General features: G+C 41.8%; 1 protein-coding gene across 2 annotated transcripts in view; it reads right to left on the minus strand.

Annotated features, from left to right (window-relative positions):
- Positions 1-1,498: 1,498 nt before the first annotated feature.
- Positions 1,499-20,885, minus strand: part of LOC120957375 (protein CBFA2T3) — a 94,204-nt gene continuing 74,817 nt past the window's right edge. Inside the window, exons 3-10 of one of the 2 annotated variants that reach the window (XM_040379563.2) lie at positions 9,993-10,384; positions 7,789-7,935; positions 4,416-4,660; positions 4,169-4,343; positions 3,703-4,098; positions 3,457-3,630; positions 3,253-3,360; positions 1,499-3,175 (exon numbers count right to left, since the gene is read on the minus strand). In XM_040379563.2, coding sequence (XP_040235497.1) covers positions 3,038-3,175; positions 3,253-3,360; positions 3,457-3,630; positions 3,703-4,098; positions 4,169-4,343; positions 4,416-4,660; positions 7,789-7,935; positions 9,993-10,384 — 1,775 coding nt within the window. In that variant the 3' untranslated portion in view covers positions 1,499-3,037. The remainder of the gene's footprint in view (positions 3,176-3,252; positions 3,361-3,456; positions 3,631-3,702; positions 4,099-4,168; positions 4,344-4,415; positions 4,661-7,788; positions 7,936-9,992; positions 10,385-20,885) is intronic. The other variant, XR_005751929.2, reaches the window with a different exon arrangement.

Here is a 20,885-nt window from a genome sequence, read left to right on the forward strand (position 1 = left end):
AAAACACATTTGATTATCATTTGATTACAAATTGATTCTTTTTACGTAAATTTACATTAAAAGGTACTACAATTGCAATTAAACCAATAAGTTGTCTTCATAATCCATTAAATTAAATTCAAACAAATAAGAAATGCTGTGACCTGCAGCTTATAACTATGAAGGGAACCATTAAGCAGCGCCAAAACTGCTTTAAGGCTTCCATCTACAGGCGGTCCCCGAGATACACGGTTTATGGGGACCGAAAACGGCCGCAAAATACTGCGCAGTGGCGGATCTAACGGTAGGCGGACTAGGCGGTCGCCTGGGGCCCCGCCGATTTAGGGGCCCCGTAGATCGCCATTCTATAGTATGGCTGGCATTCTAAGGATGGCCGTTGGGGCCCCAAGGCTGGCGAATATTTTGCACCCCCCCCCCCCCCCCCCCCCCCGTCAGCAAAAAATTTTAGAGCCTGTGTCTGATGATCGACGGGGCCCCCGACGGCATTTCAATCTCCTAACAGTTTAGTGCCTCAGCTCGTCTTTCCGCCTAGGGCCCCCGATACCCTTAATCCGCCACTGATACCGCGTATCTCGGATTTCCGCGTAAGTCGAATCTCGTGATTTTCAGCTAAAATATCACAAATTTTCGTGTAATTTTGCAAGTAGGGGGTGGTTTTAGTCACTTTATGAATTATTTGATATGATTCTGACTGAATATAACAGTTCAAAACCTTTTGAAATAGATTTTAACATTCGATCGAACGGGAAATTATTTGGCAATTTACAATTGATGTGTCAAATCAGTACAATTTGCTCAAACTGTCAAATTTAGAAAACCGCGTATCTCCGAATCCGCGTATAAGAGGTACCGTGTATCTCGGGGACTGCCTGTACAGTCTTTCCCCGAGATACACGAATATTGCGTTCCATGGACATTCGCGTAAGTCGAACGTAACGTTTTCCATCCAACATATAAAAGATCAAAAATTGTTTATGATGAAATTGAATAATTTTTGTATTGTCATTATTACTTATTTCATACAATTTGTGTAAACAACCCAAATAGCCAAAATTTGCTTAAGCAGCCAATTATGGCAAGCTAAATATCGCTGCCTGAATTCGCCTTGTGCAGTAGTTAAACAGCATAAAAGTTCCAGCTGGTCCTTCTAAATAGCGCCTAAGCAGCTTCCTTATGCCAGGGTGCCGAGTTTTTCTTATGTTTTGAAGCAAGTGTCATCGATGAAATAAACAAAACAATTTTTAGTTTTCTTTATGTGCATGTTTATTTGTGAACTGTATATGTTCATAACGTTTATAGAATTTTAAATCAAGGAGAATCAAGAAAGATGAAGGATATTATGTTATAGGTGATATTCAACACCGTAATGCCCCTGTAGTTGTTGCAGTCCAACCAGCCTCAATCTATTTTATGATAAAATTGACTTCATTAAGTAATTCGAATGCTCAAGCTTAACTTCATAAATTCGGATCTTTAAAGCACTACCAAACCTACCAGTAAATACTCCACTTATGGTGCTCGTTTTACAAATACAGTTTTTGGTTTATTTCATCATTTATTTTGATTAATTTTACATCGGTACGGGTAGTCGAAGTGTGATCAAGAGTTGGCAATAGGTTGTACAGAATGTAGCTATTTACAGTACAGTTTGCTGCTTGCTAGCGTTTGGCAATGTGCCAATATTTTCAACACAGTATTTATCCGCTTCTCGGCACGCATTCGATCATGCTGGAGAATGATAGCGATTGCCGGGAGTAGGAAGGAGACGCATGTAAGTCCAACAACGCAACTAGGTGATTAAATCACGAATTTTATTCCTGTTTTTTGTTTGTTTGTTTCAAGTTAAGTTTCACATTCTTCGATTGAAGTGTTTACCTTTTTTTATTTGACTAATGTTAAAAATATATTACTAGCTAGGAGAGCTCTAGCTTCTATCGGTTAATCTGTAATGAAAGTATTTGTTTGTTTGCTGTTTTGTGAACGAAAAGGAAAAGCAATTTTGTGTTACAAAAAGATAAACAATCATTAAGCTACAATTGTATAAATAAATTAGTTAACAATTATAACGTATCTACAAAACTATTTTATCGAATCCGACCTCTACCGATTGATGCGAATTGGTATATGGAGCAGGTGAACCATTGAATTCTGCCTGATGAACACTTAATTATATTCATTAGTAATGGTTTTAAATTTCCATGGAGATACAAATAAATTTGGTGGGCTGATTTAAATGTTAAAAAACAAAATTACAAAATCCTATCATTTCGGTTTTGCTACTCATATGTTACGAAGCTTCCATCCACGTTACACACACGTTCGATATTTATATGAGGGCAGACGGGATAGTGGTGCATACACCAAAAAACGAACAATTTGTGCAGAATTTGTCTGTGCATTTAGTGAGTTTGTTTGTGTGAGTGTGAGTTTCATTGTAGTGTTGATGCGCTACTGACTATGTAGGTGAGCTTAAGTGAGCGCTCTGCTTGTTTAGTTGTGGTAGAAGTAATTTCCATCGATCGTCATCGTTTTGCTTACAATAGCTACGGCTAAGGGGTTTCATCTTTAATTATTTTGGTCAACATCTACTTTGGGATTAAAGTAATAAACCTTACATTGTTTGGCTGTTTTTGTTTCCTTCTTTTTTCTCCTTCATCTCGCACTATTCCCTAAAACCTTCCCTAATCCTGGTTACCATGTTTTGTATCGCTACAGAACAGAAAGAAAATCATCATCATATTGCACTGTGTTAAAACTGTGTTGAAACTTAGGTATTGAACTAACGTTAAACGCTAAAACATAACCAAAAAAACTACTACCACCGACGCACTAGCTGCGCCGGTAAATGAATTATCGTACGGGCTGCCCCGTGCCGTAACTGAGCCACTCCTAACGAGCACCTAGGGGGGCGATCTATCTGGGACGAGACCTGGGAACACTACATTAATTGCCCATTGCTGGTTGCTTCTTCCAAACTCTGCCGACTGTAATTTGACTAGCACAGATACTTTTTCTTAGGTTTCAGCGGTTTAGTCCGTCATTTTGCGGTGGCAGCAGTGCCGTTGGCTGTACTGTTGCTCTGCTGCTGCGGTGTAGTCGACCGGGACGCTATCGAAGCGCGAGAGCTTTGCGTGTGCTTCTGAAAGCTGTTCTCGGCGCGTGATGTACCGCAGACCTATTTTAAGGCACAACATAAATCGTATTAGATACACCAGAATGGAGTGTTTTGGTTTTGTTCGTTTCTCCCCTTACCTGATGATGCTGATCCCAATCCTTGTGCTGACAGAAGGAGCCACAGTACCGTGCGAGATTACAGCCGGAACAGGTTTCGTTTGCCTTTCTTCCACAGTTCCAGCAGGCCTGCAAAATACGTGTCAAATAGCATCTTTGTTAGTCGGTTGTAGTCACATCGCGGGCGTGGGAAATGTTGCGAGATATCCAACTGCTGCACATTACATTCTGACTACCAGTTGTTATCGGTGGCTCCGTCTCGTCCGGCACGCTGCTACCACGATGAATGTCCGCGTACATCTTCTCCATCTTTAAGCGCTCCTGGGCGATCATTTCCAGCGTTCGCGCTTCCGCTGCCGCTACCGCACGCTGTATCTCCATGACGGCCTGCCGTTTCACCTGTAACGCCATGATCTCAGTTTAGATCCACTGTTTTCCACCACACAAAATCAAACCTCCCAGCGGCCGTACCTGATTCACGGACTCTTCCGCCGTTCGGCGGAACTCCGAGATCTTCTCCTCCGTCTGCCGCTTAATGTCAGCCATCGAGCTGTCCTGATGGTCGCGCGCATGGTTATTATCGATACCGCGCTGCTGCAGGATCGAGATCGCTCGCTTCGTCTTCTCCACCATCGCCGAAATGCAGGTCAGCATTGTGTGAATGTTTTTCCACTCCTCCTCACCGCCACCACCGATCGAGGCACCGCTTATGCTACCACTGCCCAGCGTTCCATTTCCGGTGCTTCCAGTGCCACTGCCACCACCTACACCACCGCCACCACTTCCACCGCCCGGAGGAATTCTCGGTGGTCGGTGAGATTCGGTCGAGCCGGCACGCAAATCCCGATCGTCTCGATGAATGGAATGCTGTTGAAATGGGGGAAAAACCGCGTCAGTTAAAAAAGCTCACCACTTGCAATCCCCGGCGATCACTTACCAAACCATCGGAATGTGGATGTAAGCCACCGTTCTGATATTCGAAGAGTGCCGGATGGCCGGGATAGAGCTGCGAAGCGCCGGATGCAAGCAGAAGCGAAGGATGGGGACGTTTCGTCGGCGGCAGCACGTAGTCACCCCATTCCGGTGGTCCCGATGAATGTGTGTCGTATAAGCTAGAACCAACGCAAATTGACCATTTAGCACATTTAGATTCGCTTTTTCCTTCTCTTCCTTCCGTTACTTACTTATCAGAAGCTCGTCGTTTCAGGCCCAACCCATTGACGGTGGCACCGGCAGCTGGTCCACCGGCGGCAGCAGCGGCTGCACCACTCGCCACGGCAGCTGCTGCGGCTGCGGCGGCCGCTGCTGCAGCTGTCACCGAGGAAGCGAACGTACCCTCGTGCGGTAGAAATATTTCGGCCGTTTCGGCCAAATTTTGGACGTACTCCATCACGCTGCTCTCGTTCGAACGGACGTACTGGGCCGATGTCTGGAAGGGTAAAAGTAAGACGGGGGAATCACATTAGATGAACATCCTCAAATGGTAATTTTACAAGTAATTAAAAATGAGAAAAGGCAGTGTAGTTGGTTCAACGTTTTTAGTGACTGTTAATGTTTAAACAATTATTATTTTTTCAAATAAAATGTTTTACTTATTTTGCATAAAGCGACAGGGTCATTGAACCCAACAGTATCTTCCAACCAGCTAATTCAATAGATCGTACCAGCTGCTGCACAGCTGAATTGATGTAGTGCTTTTCCCTTTGGATTAAGTGTGGGAACTTTCATAGTCCAGGATCAGCAACGCCATGGTGGCATGCCGGTTGAAGAAAGAGATGAAAATAAAAGCAAATAAAAAAAACTGTGTATCCTGGAGTTGAAAATATAACAGTTGGATGGAACTACAACTTTTCTAATAACTTTTGGAAACATATTGAAAGCATCAAAACCCAATGGAAAGTATTCATATTGTAAACAAAATGAAATCAAATACGTAAAGTGAAGTAGAAAATTTAAATTCAGTCAGTTCAGCGCGAATAATGCGTTCTGGAGACATTCGCGTAAGTCGAATTTTCGCGAAAGTCGAATATCGCGTTTTTCTAGCCAATATACAGTTGATAAAAAGTTATTAAAATTAGTTAAAAATTATTTTTAACTAAATTTAGTACTCTTATGCAATTAATAACTTATTCAATACAATTCGTGTACAAAATACGGGTTATTCTGACTATTGTCGATTTCAAACTTTTAGCAAAGATGTAATTAATTTTTCATTTACAATTGTTGGAGGAATATATATTAATTTGACGTATAAACTGTCTAAATATAAAGTTTACTTAAGTTGAGTGTCGCGTAACTCGGGGAAATACTGTACAAATCTAAATTTGAAAAAAATGTACTAATTTTGGTGTTTTCATTTGTTGTTTCATTTGTAAACTGTTTCGTTTGTCAGTTTTATATGTTGCTGTCGTCCTGCTTATTTCATTTATTTTAGCATTATAACGACTTCGGACGTATTTCTAAATGTTGTTTTTGTTTTTATATCTTTAATCTATCTTTAATCTTTTTTTATTATTCCATTAAAACAAAATTTATTATTTGTTTTTATTATCATTACCTTTTTAACTAGAAGGAAACATTTATTAATTTCATCGCTATGTGATTTGGATGTTTTTAATGTTTAAATACTGCGCTTTCAACGTCTTATTTCATTTATTTTTATTGCTAAAGATTGTGTATTTTCCTACTTTTTTGTTGATATTATTTGATTTGGTTTTGCTCTCTTTTTATTAATTACGTTTACTATTAATGGTTTACTTTTTGTTTGTTATGCACAACAGTCTTTAAATTCGGACTTACAACTTCGGCAGTTACAACTGCCATTTTGTTAGATGTTTTTGATTCTATTCTATTGTTCCAATTATTTAACGTAAAACTTTTTTTTTTAATACAACTTTACCACCTTCGGTAACAGCATTAAAATTTATCTAGCGGAGCAAAATAAATAATCGTATAGAGAAACTATGTTGAAAAGAGTTAACCAAAGGTAAAAAATAGCTAATGGCACCGTCCCATCCCATCTACCAAAAGGGTTTACAATTTAGTTAAAACGTTTCACCAATTTTCCCCTACTTTCCCCATCCATGTATACAAAAATCTTCTCCTCTCCTCCACACACCCAAATTGGCCAACCAATTGGAACGCGATTCACACGCGCGGTTCGATGAAAACAAAAAAAAACCAAACGCTTTGCGAAAAAACGCACAGCCCCATAAAGTAAATCCCTTTCGCAGCGCATCAAATCCTATTGCTTTTGAATAGGTCCTGAATGGGGATTCACACACACACACACACACACACACACACGCAGATACACATACCTAGCCTAGACACTTAAGCTCTCGCGAAAAGCTGCGAGCAATTCACGAGCAGAACAACAACCAAAAAAACCGCCCCACACGAAAGCAAATCGTTCATTCCAACGGAACGTACGGAACGGAAATTGCTAGCGGAAGTTTTGCCAAAGCGGTTGGAGGCAAAATGCACACACACAACACTTGGGGAATTGAAATACCCCGGAGGCAGTGGCAGGGTCGCGGCGAGATAAAACCGAGCGTGTCACAGCTGCACGGAATACACCGAAATTTGTTTTTCAAAAAGATTAAAATCGGAAACAGTGTTTTCTAACTGTTCGTGCAGTTTTTTTGCTGTTGTTGTTGCTACCCCATGCTCCTCCACCCGGAACCTCCATCTCGCCTGTTCGTGTGGTGAGAAGCATTGGGGAGGGGATGGACAATTCTTCAAACCGGGCGTCCTTACACGACCTCAAAGGAGGACGCCCTGTGGCTTCAACACGGTGTGTGGTGGGGAAGTTCTTTCTTTGGGGCGAATTAAAAAAGCTCCCCCTCCCTCTCCCACCACTCCCATCACCACCTCCCCAGCAGAGCTCAGAAAACGCAGACACGAACGCGTATGTTCGGATCGCACGGTATTCAATCGGACGGTGAAAATCCGGCATCCCTTCGCAAGGATGGGGAAATGGAAAACAACCCCCCCTCAAGCAACGCAGTTCGAGCAGTTTCGTCCTGGAGAGCGCGCGCGTGTGTGTGTTTGTTCCCGTGCAAGGGCGCTGAGGCAGGTGAGGGACCATCTTCTTTCTCTTTTTCCACCTGCAGGGCTTGCAGCGCTTGTTTGCTTTCCCACCGCGTCAATCATCATTGCGCTCCTTTGCTTCGCCGTGTCGTGTGATGTACCGCGACTAGACGGGCAACCGACCACGAAACAGCAAAACAGAAGTTGGCAAGGAGTATAGTTCCCACGCCTGCTCCCCGCACACACGTTGGGTGATAATTTGCTCCCTTATTTGCGAAGACTACATTTTTTATGCTTTTTATGCGCAGTTTTCTTCCCTTTCCTTTCCACGCAATGCAACCAACCTGTGTGTGTGTGTGTGCCTTATTTGTGAGGAAGAATGTTAGTTTAGTGGCGAGGATAATAGTTTCTGGAGTTGCTTTGTTTTGTGTATCATTTTCTTTCCCATCGCTTCAGTTAATAGCAAGCGATTGTTTAGTAAAACTGCATCATCATGAGAGGAACTGTGAGACCGAAGCCACTCACCTGCTTATTCGATCGGGCCAGTATGTTGATCTCTCGCTGCAGTACTGGAACGTGCGACTTCAGGAATGGGACGACGTTCGTGCGCAACGGAAAGTTGGTCGCCTCCTGTACGGCGAGCTGAAATTCGTCCACTGTGATAGCGCCACTCTGGGGAAAAATAAGTATAAAATATGTAGATGTTAGTTCTCATGAAATGAAGATAAATTAAGACTTTTTATTTTAATCTGTATGAAAAATACGAAAAGCAGTAAGATTCTTGCATCAAGTGGGAAGATCTGGATTGGGGTTTAGTCTAGAACTGTAACCAGCCTTGTCAGATTGCAATGCTTTTAGGATTGCACAAAACCAGCGTGTCCATGAAGCGCCAGTTAAAACTGTTGTAGGTTCTACAGCTTGCCTTTTAATTATCATCGAACAGTGTTGCAAAAATATTAGTAATCTATTATTTAATAAATTTTGTTGTCGGGATTTTTTAAGGTAACTACGAACTCCTTTTAACCCCTCTTTTAGATAGTGTAACTACACTAATGATCTTTAGGTTCGTAACTCTTGCTTTACCACTTTTCGCTCTCGGGCCCTATCCTATCCTTCTTCACTTACGCATTTTTCCATTTCCTTTTAAAGTTTACAATTTCTTTTTGTTTGGGTTTATTTTTATTTGTTCTGTTTATTTTAGTATTATAATTCAAGAAATGTAGATGTAAGATACAAGCTAAAACCTTAACGGAAGATTTTTTTTAATGAATGCATTAATTGTATGAAATAAAAGAGTTCTCAAGTGTAAGCTACTAATCCTTTACTGGTGTAAACAGTGTTAAAACAAACACTTTTAATAATTTTTTAATTTGTTTTTATTTTCTTGGCTACCGCGTTCGGCTCAGCAAGAGACAGATATAAAATCTATAAGTCGTCCATACATTCGAAAAACGACATAGAGTAAACATATTAAAGGGCCATGATTGCTTCCTTGTGGGACTCCCGATGTTCTTATGAACTCATGAGAACTCTTTTCGCCGAATTTCACTAAGTAACTTTCACTAAACCGTATCAGGTACGAACGAAGCCACAATAGTAGCGAAGATGAGAGGCCTAGCCTATCGAGTTTTGCTAAAATTATATCTATCGATACACTGTCCAAGAATGTGGGTGTGAATACCTTGAAATCAGTTTAGATACCATCAATTTGTTTCCCTTTGTCCACACTCCGAAATAAATTCAACTAAATGTGCAGGGGTCAAACGTCGAGGCAGGAACCCATATTGAACATCACAAATATAGATCGTCATATCATATCATAGGATTATGTGCTACGAGCTCTAACAGTTTTGCACAAGGAAAAAGCGATGTAACTCCTCTATAATTACCGGCCTCAAATGTATCGCCATTCTTTTAAATATGGATAAGTTCAAGAAGCGGACTGATAGTTTTTGAAACGTATTTTCACAACTTCTAACTATTTGAATAGGATTTTTTCTATCTTGTCTAATTTTTTCTAAGAAACTGCAGTAAAATTTTAGTAAAAGACTGTTAGTTTTTTAGCTATTTAAAAATCTTAACGATTTAACTGCTTTATTTTAGTTCATACAGGAGTTGTTTTGTATAATTTTGGTTTCATCCTCTCAATGTATTGATCGTCTCCCATATCTGTTTTAATGGTTCCAACAATGTATTGACATCTTATCAGCAATTTTAAAAGCAATGATCGAAATTGTTTTGAAAAAAAATCGCTCAATAAATTTTGAGACCAATCCAAATACTTTGAGAAACTACCAAAAACTCATAAGAAATCTTATGTATTTTTACTCAAATTATTGAACTTCATTTCTTACTGAAATGGTTTACAAAATCATCATCATCATCAGTCTTCATCATCATAAACTTATTACAATCATCGTTCTAACGATTTCTTGAATTATCTAAAAAAAAAAGCTCTAAGCGTAATCATCACAAATCTGGAAGAGATTCGAACCTAATACAATGCGGTTTTATAGGTTTATTTTCTGAAATGAACACTTTGTTCATTTGTTTGAGCTTTTTGTTGATAAGCTAAAGATCAAATTTAATGATATTAATTTAATAATGACGTTAATAAGTTAAACCTCAACATTCCCCTCATTGAACTTCCCAGTTTTTCATCTTATCCTTGACGATGTAAAGTGTCTAACTAATTAATATTTTCCCACAACCTTTCCACCTTCACTTACCGCTAGCGACAGCACCAGGGCGCGCACCCGATCGCCGGTGTCGACGTTTGCGTCCTGGCCGAACTGCACGAGCGCACCGAGGAACCGGCGGATCTTCAGCAGCTTGGCGGTGTCCTGCTGGGCGGCGGCTGCCGCTGCTGCCGCGGCCACGGCCGCTGCCGACGCGGGCGTGATGGCCGGCGGCGGGGTCAGGCTGCCGAGGCTGCTGCCACTACCACCACCGTTGACCGTGCCGGGCGGTGACGAGCTCCCGTGGCGATTGACTTGTGACGAGGCCGACCGGGGCGGCACGAGCGTGCTGTGATGCTGCGAGATCTGGGGCGAGATGGGCGACCGGGGCGCCACTACACGGGCGCCTTCCGGTGAGTCCGGCGTGCGGCATTGTTCTTTGCCTTTGGTGGGACGGACGGGCGCGTTGATTTCATTGTCAGCCGAAGGCGGGAGAGAAGAGAAAGAGAAGAAGAAGAAAAAAAGAAACGAAAACGAAACCAGATCAGTGATCAGTTGTGTGAAAGCGAATCGAAAAGGCTTCCCATTGGGGGAGGGAAGAGGATGGAGCCGTTTCCCAGGGACAACAAGAAAAATCAGTCAAATGTTCCTGACAGGACGTCGTGTCGTTGGCGTTTCGGTTGCCCCCGCCCGGCGCCTCACCGTCCCTTTCGCTTCGGGTTGGTGAAAGCGACAGGGCTACCTGTGGTTATTCCCGGATGAAAGTAGCTCTGTGTGTGTGCGGGTGTGTGCTTGTTTGTCTGTTCGTCAGTGAGTGTGTAGCTGTGTGTATATGTGTGTGTGTGGGAAAGAAAGAAATTAATTGAAATTTCAATCAAAATCGGTTCAACCCAGTATGCACGCCGAACTACGCCTGGGTTAACGCTTAATTGTAAGCCACGGGTCGGAAACGTGGGGAGTAGACAGGGAAAGGCCATACAGGAAAATCACCCCGCCCCTCCTCAATTTGCGTGGTGGAAAAGTGCCGGTTTGAAGGTGACCTGGCCGTGTTTGGCAGGGAGGAGAGTAAATATTCTACCACGCTTCCCGGGACCGAGTTTCCCCATCGTTCCAGGTGCGCTGCGTCTGGAAAAGCGATTCCTTTGGGACGATGCTTTACACGGCTACCCTGCTCCACCCTCCATAGGTCCAATGTCACACACACTCATTGGTCGCTTTTAGAGCGCAGGAGAGCGGTAGTAGCGTAGGCAAATGAAGCCTTCATTCATCTCGGTCGCTCAACTATTCTGGCGGTTTACTGCTGTGCCACGGCGCACTATTTTCACTACATTTTCACAACTACCGAAGGCTGAGCGGTGCTGCAGGTGGGTGTACACTATTTTTTCTCAGTTACAGTGTTTTTTTTTTTTGCGCGTGTATTTGCATTTTACCCACCACGACGACGGTGGGGGGGCGTAACGCCGAGTGAACACGTTAAATCGGGTGCTCTACTCAGTCAACCAATCAGTTTTGCAACTAATTACAAAACTGTCATAACCAAAAACTTTACCATGAATGGATAATTTCACTCACTCGCTGTGTATGTACAGGAGGAGAGTGGGGAAAACCCCGATGGGGCACGGAGGAACAGGTGTTTGAAAATGAAGCGTGGCAAGAGAAAAATGTGAACAGTAGTGTATGAGAAGTTAATAGCATATTGCGCAGTAATGGGAAAAAACTAGGTAACACAAGCACAGGTAAGTGTTAGAGCAAAAATAAAGAAATGAAATGAACAAAGAATGTAAAATTCAAGACCAGGGGTTGAAGGACAAATAAAACACATGTAGACAAAGAATAATAGTAAAGTATTTATAACAAGAGTTAATAAGTATAACAAACATAAAGTATGCAAATGAAACGCAAAAATAATTGTGTAACAGAATGATTTTACAAGCAAACTCACCGGACCAATAGATTAAGAATGAAAAAGCAACAAAGACAGAAGAAAAAAATGACACGACGACGCGAAGTAAAATGATCTCAAACATATCAACATAAAACCAGAACATATAAACTAAGGGAAAACAATCTTGAAAAACATTTATTTAAAAATATTAAAAGTCGATTTTAATTAATAAAGTGACATAATAAAGGTTGGAACAACAGAATTCACAATGAAAATAAAAAAAAATAATACAATAACAAAATTAATAAAAACTACTGCGGAAGTAAAATGAATGAAAATAAATAATATATAATGACAAGAATAACCATGGTGGCAAAAGTACCATAAAGTTAGATTTTATAGATAAATTGATAAAGAATACAAGAATCAAACAAAGCAATAAAACTAAAATGATAGAAATGAGAGGAACTTAAAATCAACTAAAACAGTGAACTAAAACAATAAACAAGTAAAATCAACTAAACTAAAACTTAAAAAAAATATCGATGTAAAATCGTTAAATAACAACAGCACAAAAAATGAATTAAGGTGCAAAAGACACTAACAAAGAGTGATGGACGGTTTACCATTTTGTATCACTCTCCAGCGCCAATAATCGCTTTCACCAGCGAGATCGACGTATTCATTGCCCTCTTTTTTTCGAAAAAAATCCCAACTGCACCATATCACAGCTCTCTGGTCGGACATGCAACATGAACAGTCATACCCATCACGAAAACGATGCAACTGACAATCTCGTACAGTATCGTCGAATCAGTAGCAACAACAACAGCAGCAGCAGACATCACCATTGCATTCGAGTGAAATATTTCTCGTTCTGTAGTGAATGCATCAACACGGCGTATCGTGTTATCTCTCTACCGTCCGGATTGGAAATCCGGCAGAGCTTTTGGGTTGTGCTTTTTTTCGTTCCATTTCTTTTACTACTTCTACAAAATTTGGTTGTTGATACCTGTTTCGCCGCGACAGATAGATCCCGTGGAGGGTATATCGCTACCCCGCTTGGAAAGGACATCATGACAGCATCCCCGTTTGCCCTGTGACAAACGCAAACCGATGAACAATTGATCCGTGTATCGAGCGTATTTCATCTACGGTACCGTGCGCAGCAGCATCTAGGACTAGCGTCCTTTTTAACGCCGTGATTGAACGTGCGCAAGAGTGGCACGGCAAAGGTAACGAGACATGGGGGGTCTACCGACACGAGAGCACGTACAAAACTAGCAACCGTTGCAGGGGACAGGTGCCGATGCAATCAAGAATGGTTTCGAGCGAGCTACCGGGCAAAAAAAAGAAGATGCAGCGCTAGGAAAGGACAAGTACATCGTCGTGTATACGATGCACACAACAACGCGCTGAACATGACACTTGAACCTATTACGCGCCGCGCAACACCGTCAACGCCGGGCGACACCGTGCTTGGGCGAGGTGGCAATAGTTAGAACCGCATTTGTGTGTGTGTGTGCCTTTTAACATTGGTGAAATCGGTGTTTGGGAGCGTTTTCCATTGCAGGAGGGCGCAGACACACAGTGAGATTTGATGATTAAAGTTGTTGATTTTTTAAAAGAAAGGTTTTGAGTGATAGATTTTGTTTGCAAATTGCCAAGATTTTTTCTAGTATATTCACCACAAATTTAGACATATGAATCAGTTGAATTAATCAATTCATAATTTAAATGTTTGAACATTAATGACCTAAGTGAATGCATCATTTCAAATGATTAGATGGGGTGTGCACATGCAATACATTTCTTACATTCAGGCAGAGTTTTTTTAAACTTTGGTAATCTATCTATCTTCTATAATATAAATTCTAGCAACGACCTACGGTGGTGTTACTGCAGGGTTTCTTGGACCTTTTCGCTGCAAAAGCAACAACTGTTGCAGCATGTGCAAACTATGACACAGTAGAGTAACGCCTCTAAACAGGCTACTTTGATCAGATTACTTTTTCTATCTGTTATCTTGAGCTCTTGTTTTCGGTTGCACACATTCTCTCTTGCTTTACTTCTCCTATTGCTATCTCAATCATTTATTTCTCAAACAAATAAATACTTCATTTTTATTTTCATTTTCTGTATATTTTTAGTGACCTTCTATCTATCTTTTTATATTTGACTTTAAATTCGCTTTTTAGTAGCTCAATGAAAAAATTTGAGCTTTTTCTAATTTTGAGAATTGCAATGATGTTTTACGAAGCGCAGAAATATTGTTAAATTCAATCGGGTTATATTTTCCAATTTAAGATTTAGATTTCAAAATTAATAAAAAAATAAACAAGCCAATAAAACATCATAATATCGGTGAAAAATCATCACCGAGGCTCTAACCAGACAGAAACAAAGATTGGCATCTAGAGGGACAGACAATTTAAGCAAGATAAAGAAAGAGAAGAGTTCCAGAATTTAAAAGCATACATGAAAAATTAAAAGCGTACATAATGCTAAAAGTGTTAAATTAAACGTTGCAACCTTAAATTACTATATACCCTGGCACAACTCTATCAATGAATCATATTCACACATATTCAACCAGAAACATAACTAACAAGACTAACCAAATCTCTTATACAGATTACCTGGTAGGAACAGGTATGAGTTATATTACATACGAAAATATAAAATCGCATGCCTTTAAAATTCTTTTGCATAACCGTGTAACCAGGATAAATTTACTAGTTTTAGACAAATAATCGTTGGAAAAACGTGGATTGATGAGACAGAAAAAACATAATTCGACAGTAAATGGTTTTGATCCATCTTGAAATGCAATTAGTTATCATTTGCTTTATAATTCGTAACAGTTTAGGTTTAATTATAATAATTATATCCAGACAATCAGCTTTCTTAATTCACTTTCACTCTCCCTCCCTAATCATTACTTAACTTCAAAATCCATAATTTTTATATTAAATTTGGCAAATAAATTTTCCAGCAAAATTCTTCTCCCAAATTTGACCAAATTGTAATGCTCCATTTGCTCCACTGTGATTGCCGGCAAGCAAACTGGCGGTAGAAAACCGAACGACCCAGCAGAGAGCTTCTCAATACCGCAAGCTTGCCCGCAAAAGAGCCAAAACCCAGTGCCACCGGCGGGAAATGCATCGCTTATCGTGTTTTTTTTCTTGTTTCGAAACGCGACAATCCCGACAAAAGCTTGCCATGTGAAAACTCACAACTGCAATAGATAGCATCGGTGCAGGGACTGCAACCAGGGAAAGTACGCGATTGGCACAAGTACAACGTACGTGTAGTATTTTTGTTTCGCTGGTGGGGCTCTGGTGAGGTAGCAATCGAGAACGAAAGTGCCAACACTGCACACGGATCCAACCGGTACCGTTGATGGCGGTTGTGTGTACTTTCCTTACGGTTCCGGAGAGGACCGGCGAGTCAAAACCAAATCGAGAGATTTATTGTCTGTAGCAGGACTTTTCTATGTGTGTGTGTGCTTTTTTACGGTTGGTTCTCCGGTGCAGACTCCCAGCAGACGATCAGCGTAATAACAATTGAAATTTAATCCTTCCGTCCCGATTGGTACAAATAGTGACACTTCCACTAGTCCAACAGTCGAGCTGCGGACGCACCGGACGGACAGCTAATCGATACGGCCGAACAGTTGGCAGGCATTGGTAGGTGTTTCTGGAGGGATGATTTTCGATTCATTTCATCCCATCGCTCCGATCGAATCAGGTGAATCCAATCATCGACAGCAGCAGCAGCACAAACGACACAGCAGAGAGAATGCATCAAACCCATCCTCACCCCGTCCCGCACTTTTCGTCCGCTAAATCGCCCGTACAAACGCTATTTAATTCAAACATTTTTCGATTTAATCAATTGGAAACAGCTTGCCAGTGACAGGTGCCAACAGGGCTCTCGGACCAACTGGCCGGCACCCTTCCGACCGTGTTGTAATGCTGCGAGGGACGTGCAAATGATTCTACCGACGCTACTGCAGCTGGCACGCCAGCATTGCTCCAGTGGCGAGGGAAGGCGCGCGTCTGCTGTTGATCTATCGAGCTTGAACCGTTGAACCAGATTGGCATGACTGCCGACAGGAGCATGGGGATTGGCAGCGGAAAGCAAGAGGGAGGTAAAAAAAGCGAAATGAAAAAAAAAACCATTCCAAACCCATTCACCGATTGACACACGACCGCATCGAATGGACTCCGGGTGTGTTTCGGGCGTCCACAGTATGTGGCGTACGCTATGGCTCGGGACACTCGGGAAACATGGCGGAAGGCACAAAACAGTGTCCAGCTTGAAGTAGCTTTCCCGCGCACTCGTGTCCCGCACGGCATCTCGGGTCAATCGGAAACAGATGGTAAAGATGGTAACGTTTCTGGGTGGAAATAAAATTACATACCAACCCGTTTTGTACACCCTTTAACCGCCCGTCTGTTTCCATGTTTATTTTGCCTGCCTGCCCCGAACAGACCGATCGCGGCGTGGCCCATATGTGCCTTTGCACGTGGTGATAATTTTCTAATTTGAAAACGTCTGGCCAGCGTCGAGAGAGAGAGAGCGAAAACTGGACTACTGATTGATGATAAAAACGCTGTGGCGCTGGGTTTCCGCAGCAGTCGAGTGGCTGTGATGTTAGGAAAACGCTTAAACTGCGTGATTCTGATTTAAAGTGTATCGGTATGTTTGTGGTGTATGGAATACAGGGTTTCCCACGATTTATTGGTTGGTTCCCACGATTTATTGGTGCGTTCCCACGATTTTTTGGTCATTTCCCATAATTTTTTGGTAGCAACCCACGATTTATTGGTCGGTTCCCAAATATTATTGGTCGGTTCCCAAATATTATTGGTCGTTTCCCAAATATTATTGGTCGGTATTATATTATATTATATTTGGGAACCGACCAATAATATTTGGGAAACGACCAATAACATTTGGGAACCGACCAATAATATTTGGGAACCGACCAATAAATCGTGGGTTGCTACCAAAAAATTATGGGAAATGACCAAAAAATCGTGGGAACGCACCAATAAATCGTGGGAACCAACCAATAAATCGTGGGAAACCCTGTAAGAGGTTGCTTACTTTTAATGCGTATTTTTAAATGGAATTAAGAAATGATTGTTTGTGCATATTTATTAAAGATTTTAAAAAGGTTTTTAGGAATTTAAGTTCCAAATTTTACTTAATTGGGTAAAAGTAAAACAGATAAACTGAAAAAATATAGAAGTCCCCAGCATCCGAAACTAGATTCTAATTTATTGAGCATTAACAATAACCTACATAAACAAATATGATCCTTTGCAAAAATATGTTAAAATAGCACCAATAAGTAAAAACATATAAAAACAAACAAATGAAAATGGATGGATAGTTATAAAATGCAGCAAAAAGAAATGGTAAATAAATTGAAGAAACAAACAAAAGCATGAAATAAACAGTAAAAAGACACAAACAAAAAAAAAACACTTACAAAGATGACAAAGATCAATTCAAACGTAAATAAAACCATAGAAATGAACAGACCTCAATACAACAAACAAATGTTACATGAAACATGTGCAGTGTTTAATCTCACTATTTCGGATAATTTATTTTCCGCGTTTCGGTGTAACCTTCAAACCTTTAATATTTACCAGCAGTTATTCGATGTGCTGCAAAATTGGAACAGAGCGTTTATTCGCGACATACACTGTTATTTATAAACTACTCGATCGAGCCGAACACTCGAAATTGAACGAAGAATGTTCGTGTTTCGTTAAGCACGATATGAAGTGACAGGGCTGTGCCTGAACATCCTTCCACCCTTGACGCAAGTCAACAAACCAAACAAAAACAATCAAAATAAACGGAAATTAGATGTATGTGCTCTCGTCTTTCTGCAGTGAAAATACAAATTACATTTCGTTGTGTGTGCAGCAATACTACTCATGCCAGCTTACTGTCGCAGGCGTGAGCACGGCTGAAGCGCTCAATAGGCCAGCGGGTAGAGGAATCGATTAGAGGAACCGATCCTCGGGATGAAACGTTTAGCGCGTAAGTTGTTATCGTACCATTCGAATTACCGCGTTGCATTTTTGTAGGCGTCGACTGAAACAAACACCTTTGCTGGAAGCGCTGCACCATCAGTTGCAAATTCCAGAATATGCTCGTGCGCAGCTGAGTAAAGGTGATCTCACGGACATCGCAAGAAGTGCCGTCGACAGCAATGATCGCTGACGAAGCTTCAGGCTGGCTTTCAGGAGGCAAGACTGGATGCTTTGCTTCGTAGGTAAGCAGATAATTTCGTAGGTGGTGTCCGATGCTTATGACTTCTTGTCGTGATACCATGTATGCTGCCCATGGCATAGCAAATGCTGGCAAATCGTGTATCAATTGGTCGCCAATCAGCAAATCAGCATGCAGCTCGAAAGAGGGGACAATCTTCGCACGCACCGTTTTTCGCACCGGAGTAGAAAATTGTACCACGCCAATCTGAGTGATGCTGACTACACTCGGTTTGATTCTTAACCTTTGAGAGAATCGATTGCTCATCAGGTTAGGCTGGGATGCAACATCCAATAGTGTAGGATGCACAATAGCATGTACATCGCTAGTGTTCGCAACTGCAGTTTGAGACAACCTTTTCGGGAGTTTGTCTTAGAGCTGTATTGTCGCTTCTTTGTGTGCTTGCCGTGTGATCGTTAGTGTGTTGTGTGTGTGTCACCGGAGCATTTTGCGCAGCTGGCTTGATCGCAGTGGAAAATGAACCGATGCTGTATGTGCAACACGCGGGAACATTTTGCGCAGCTGACGTCGGTGCAGTGGAAAATGTACCGGTGTTTTGTGCTTTCCACGCAGGAGCATTTGGCGCAGCTGGCGTTGGTGCAGTGGCAAATGTGCTGGTGGAGTGCGGAGTGTATGTGAGTGTGTGTTTTGCGGGTTTATGTTGGTAGCTTGTTTCTTTTCCGCAAGGTGTCGCTGTGGCTCTGTTTGTATTAGTGTAGCTACCACATAATTTGGGAAGCGCGATGGTGGGCAGCTGTAACCCTCCCAAAGGCTTGATGCTTGTGATTTGCGGAGTGTTTGCATTTAGTTGGATGCATCGTTTTGCCTTCAACAAGGCCTCAACACGAATCAAACGAGGCTCAAAATCTTCGCGTAAAGCTGCATTTTGGGCGATCTGCTCTTCGTTTGATACTGCTGCATCTTCTAATTTCGACTGAATTGTTTCAAGCTCGGTGGAAAGTAGTTTGAGCTTTGCAATGCGAATGTCTATTTCGATTGCATCCCGTTCTGGGAAAAAGAAACTCAGAAACCTTTCGTGACTGGCCAATACCGCGAGTAATACTGTCCTTCTGGACGATAAACCAGCAACTTGGACGGGCATAATGCAGTTCTTGCAGGAAAAAGGTGCTAAATTTCGCATACACAATGAGCTTGGTCGATTGTGAGGCGACTAAAGCACAGTTACACGCGCGCAAACAGTGATTATCGCGAGAATAATTAAGATTCAGAAAACCAGATTCGTCTTAATCCTGGTCACGGCACCAATGTTAAATCTCACTATTTCGGATAATTTATTTTCCGCGTTTCGGTGTAACCTTCAAACCTTTAATATTTACCAGCAGTTATTCGTTGTGCAGCAAAATTGGAACAGAGCGTTTATTCGCGACATACACTGTTATTTATAAACTACTCGATCGAGCCGAACACTCGAAATAGAACGAAGAATGTTCGGGTTTCGTTAAGCACGATATGAAGTGACAGGGCTGTGCCTGAACATGCAGAAAGACATTTTTTTTAAAGAAGTAATATAAAATAAAACGCCTGAAATGAGAATACATGATAAAATATTGACTGTAAAGACGATGAGTAATAATGCTAAGATCGCTTGATGGGCCGAAAACAAAACTCATAAAAACAAACATAAACAACTGTGCCAAACTGTTGAGATGTTTGTCTAGCGTCGGCTTAGCTTAACGAAACATAGGCTAAGTAAACATTTGTTATTTTATATTGACGAAGATAACATTTTCCCTAGACTCAATCAGCTTTACATGCAAAACAATAAATTTAAAAAGTACCGCACAGCCACCTTTATTAAACTAACCCAATCGAAGCTAATAAACGATGGCCGCGTTCACTTGTTACATTATTTGAATTGGTTGCTGCGCTATTAATTAAATACACATTCCGTTTGCAACACGCGTTTGCGATGGTAAACACACACACGAAAATGGAGAAAGAGTCCGACAGGCAGGGAAAGGCAAACATCGGCACCACAAAGAAGCCGATTCATTGAAATTGGAATAAAAATGTGTCTGCAGCATGTTCTTATAGGCATTTTTATCTATTCCCGACGCTCTAACGCTGGAATTTATTTCCAATTGTATGCCGAATAGTTTCTTGTGGACTTTAACAAACATGCTGCACAAGTCCCACAGACACAGCCGAGTCGAGGTACACTGGTACACAGCAGCAGCAGCAAAACATGAGCTATTTCCCTTGCCAGTCAGCATCATTTCCTCCCCTTCGCGTGCGCTATCTTAAACGGAACACTCATCGATGCGTTCGACCTGCCGGATTGCATAGCTTCGGGGCGTTCTGGAGCGCCTACAAACAGTTCAGCAACCCTAACGCAAAACTAGCGCCCAAGAATGCCCAGACAAAAACGCAGGGACAACACGAACAATAACAACGAAATCGAAAAAAAGAGAACAAAAACAAAACCAGATCACATGCAGAGAGTGTACAGGCACATGAACGGTCACAACCACTGTATGGCATGGACTGACCACCACCGCCACCTCCACCCGCGTGCTGGCAACACACAAAAAGCCCGTACCGCTCCAAACCGGCAAAGGGGTCCCGCAGCGGACGCGTCATAAACATTTCGGCCTGCAAAATATTTATTTACGATATATTTCCGGCCCCAGTATTCGGTATCGTGCGGTCAGTCTCATTATAAATATGGGCCTCCCTCCCTGCCCTGCACCCCATATTGTCCTGTCTCCGGCAGCCGTCCAGACCTGTGTCGTGTGTGTTTG

The sequence above is a fragment of the Anopheles coluzzii genome, chromosome 3 (genome assembly GCF_943734685.1).
Source record: "Anopheles coluzzii chromosome 3, AcolN3, whole genome shotgun sequence".
Lineage (NCBI taxonomy): Eukaryota > Metazoa > Arthropoda > Insecta > Diptera > Culicidae > Anopheles > Anopheles coluzzii.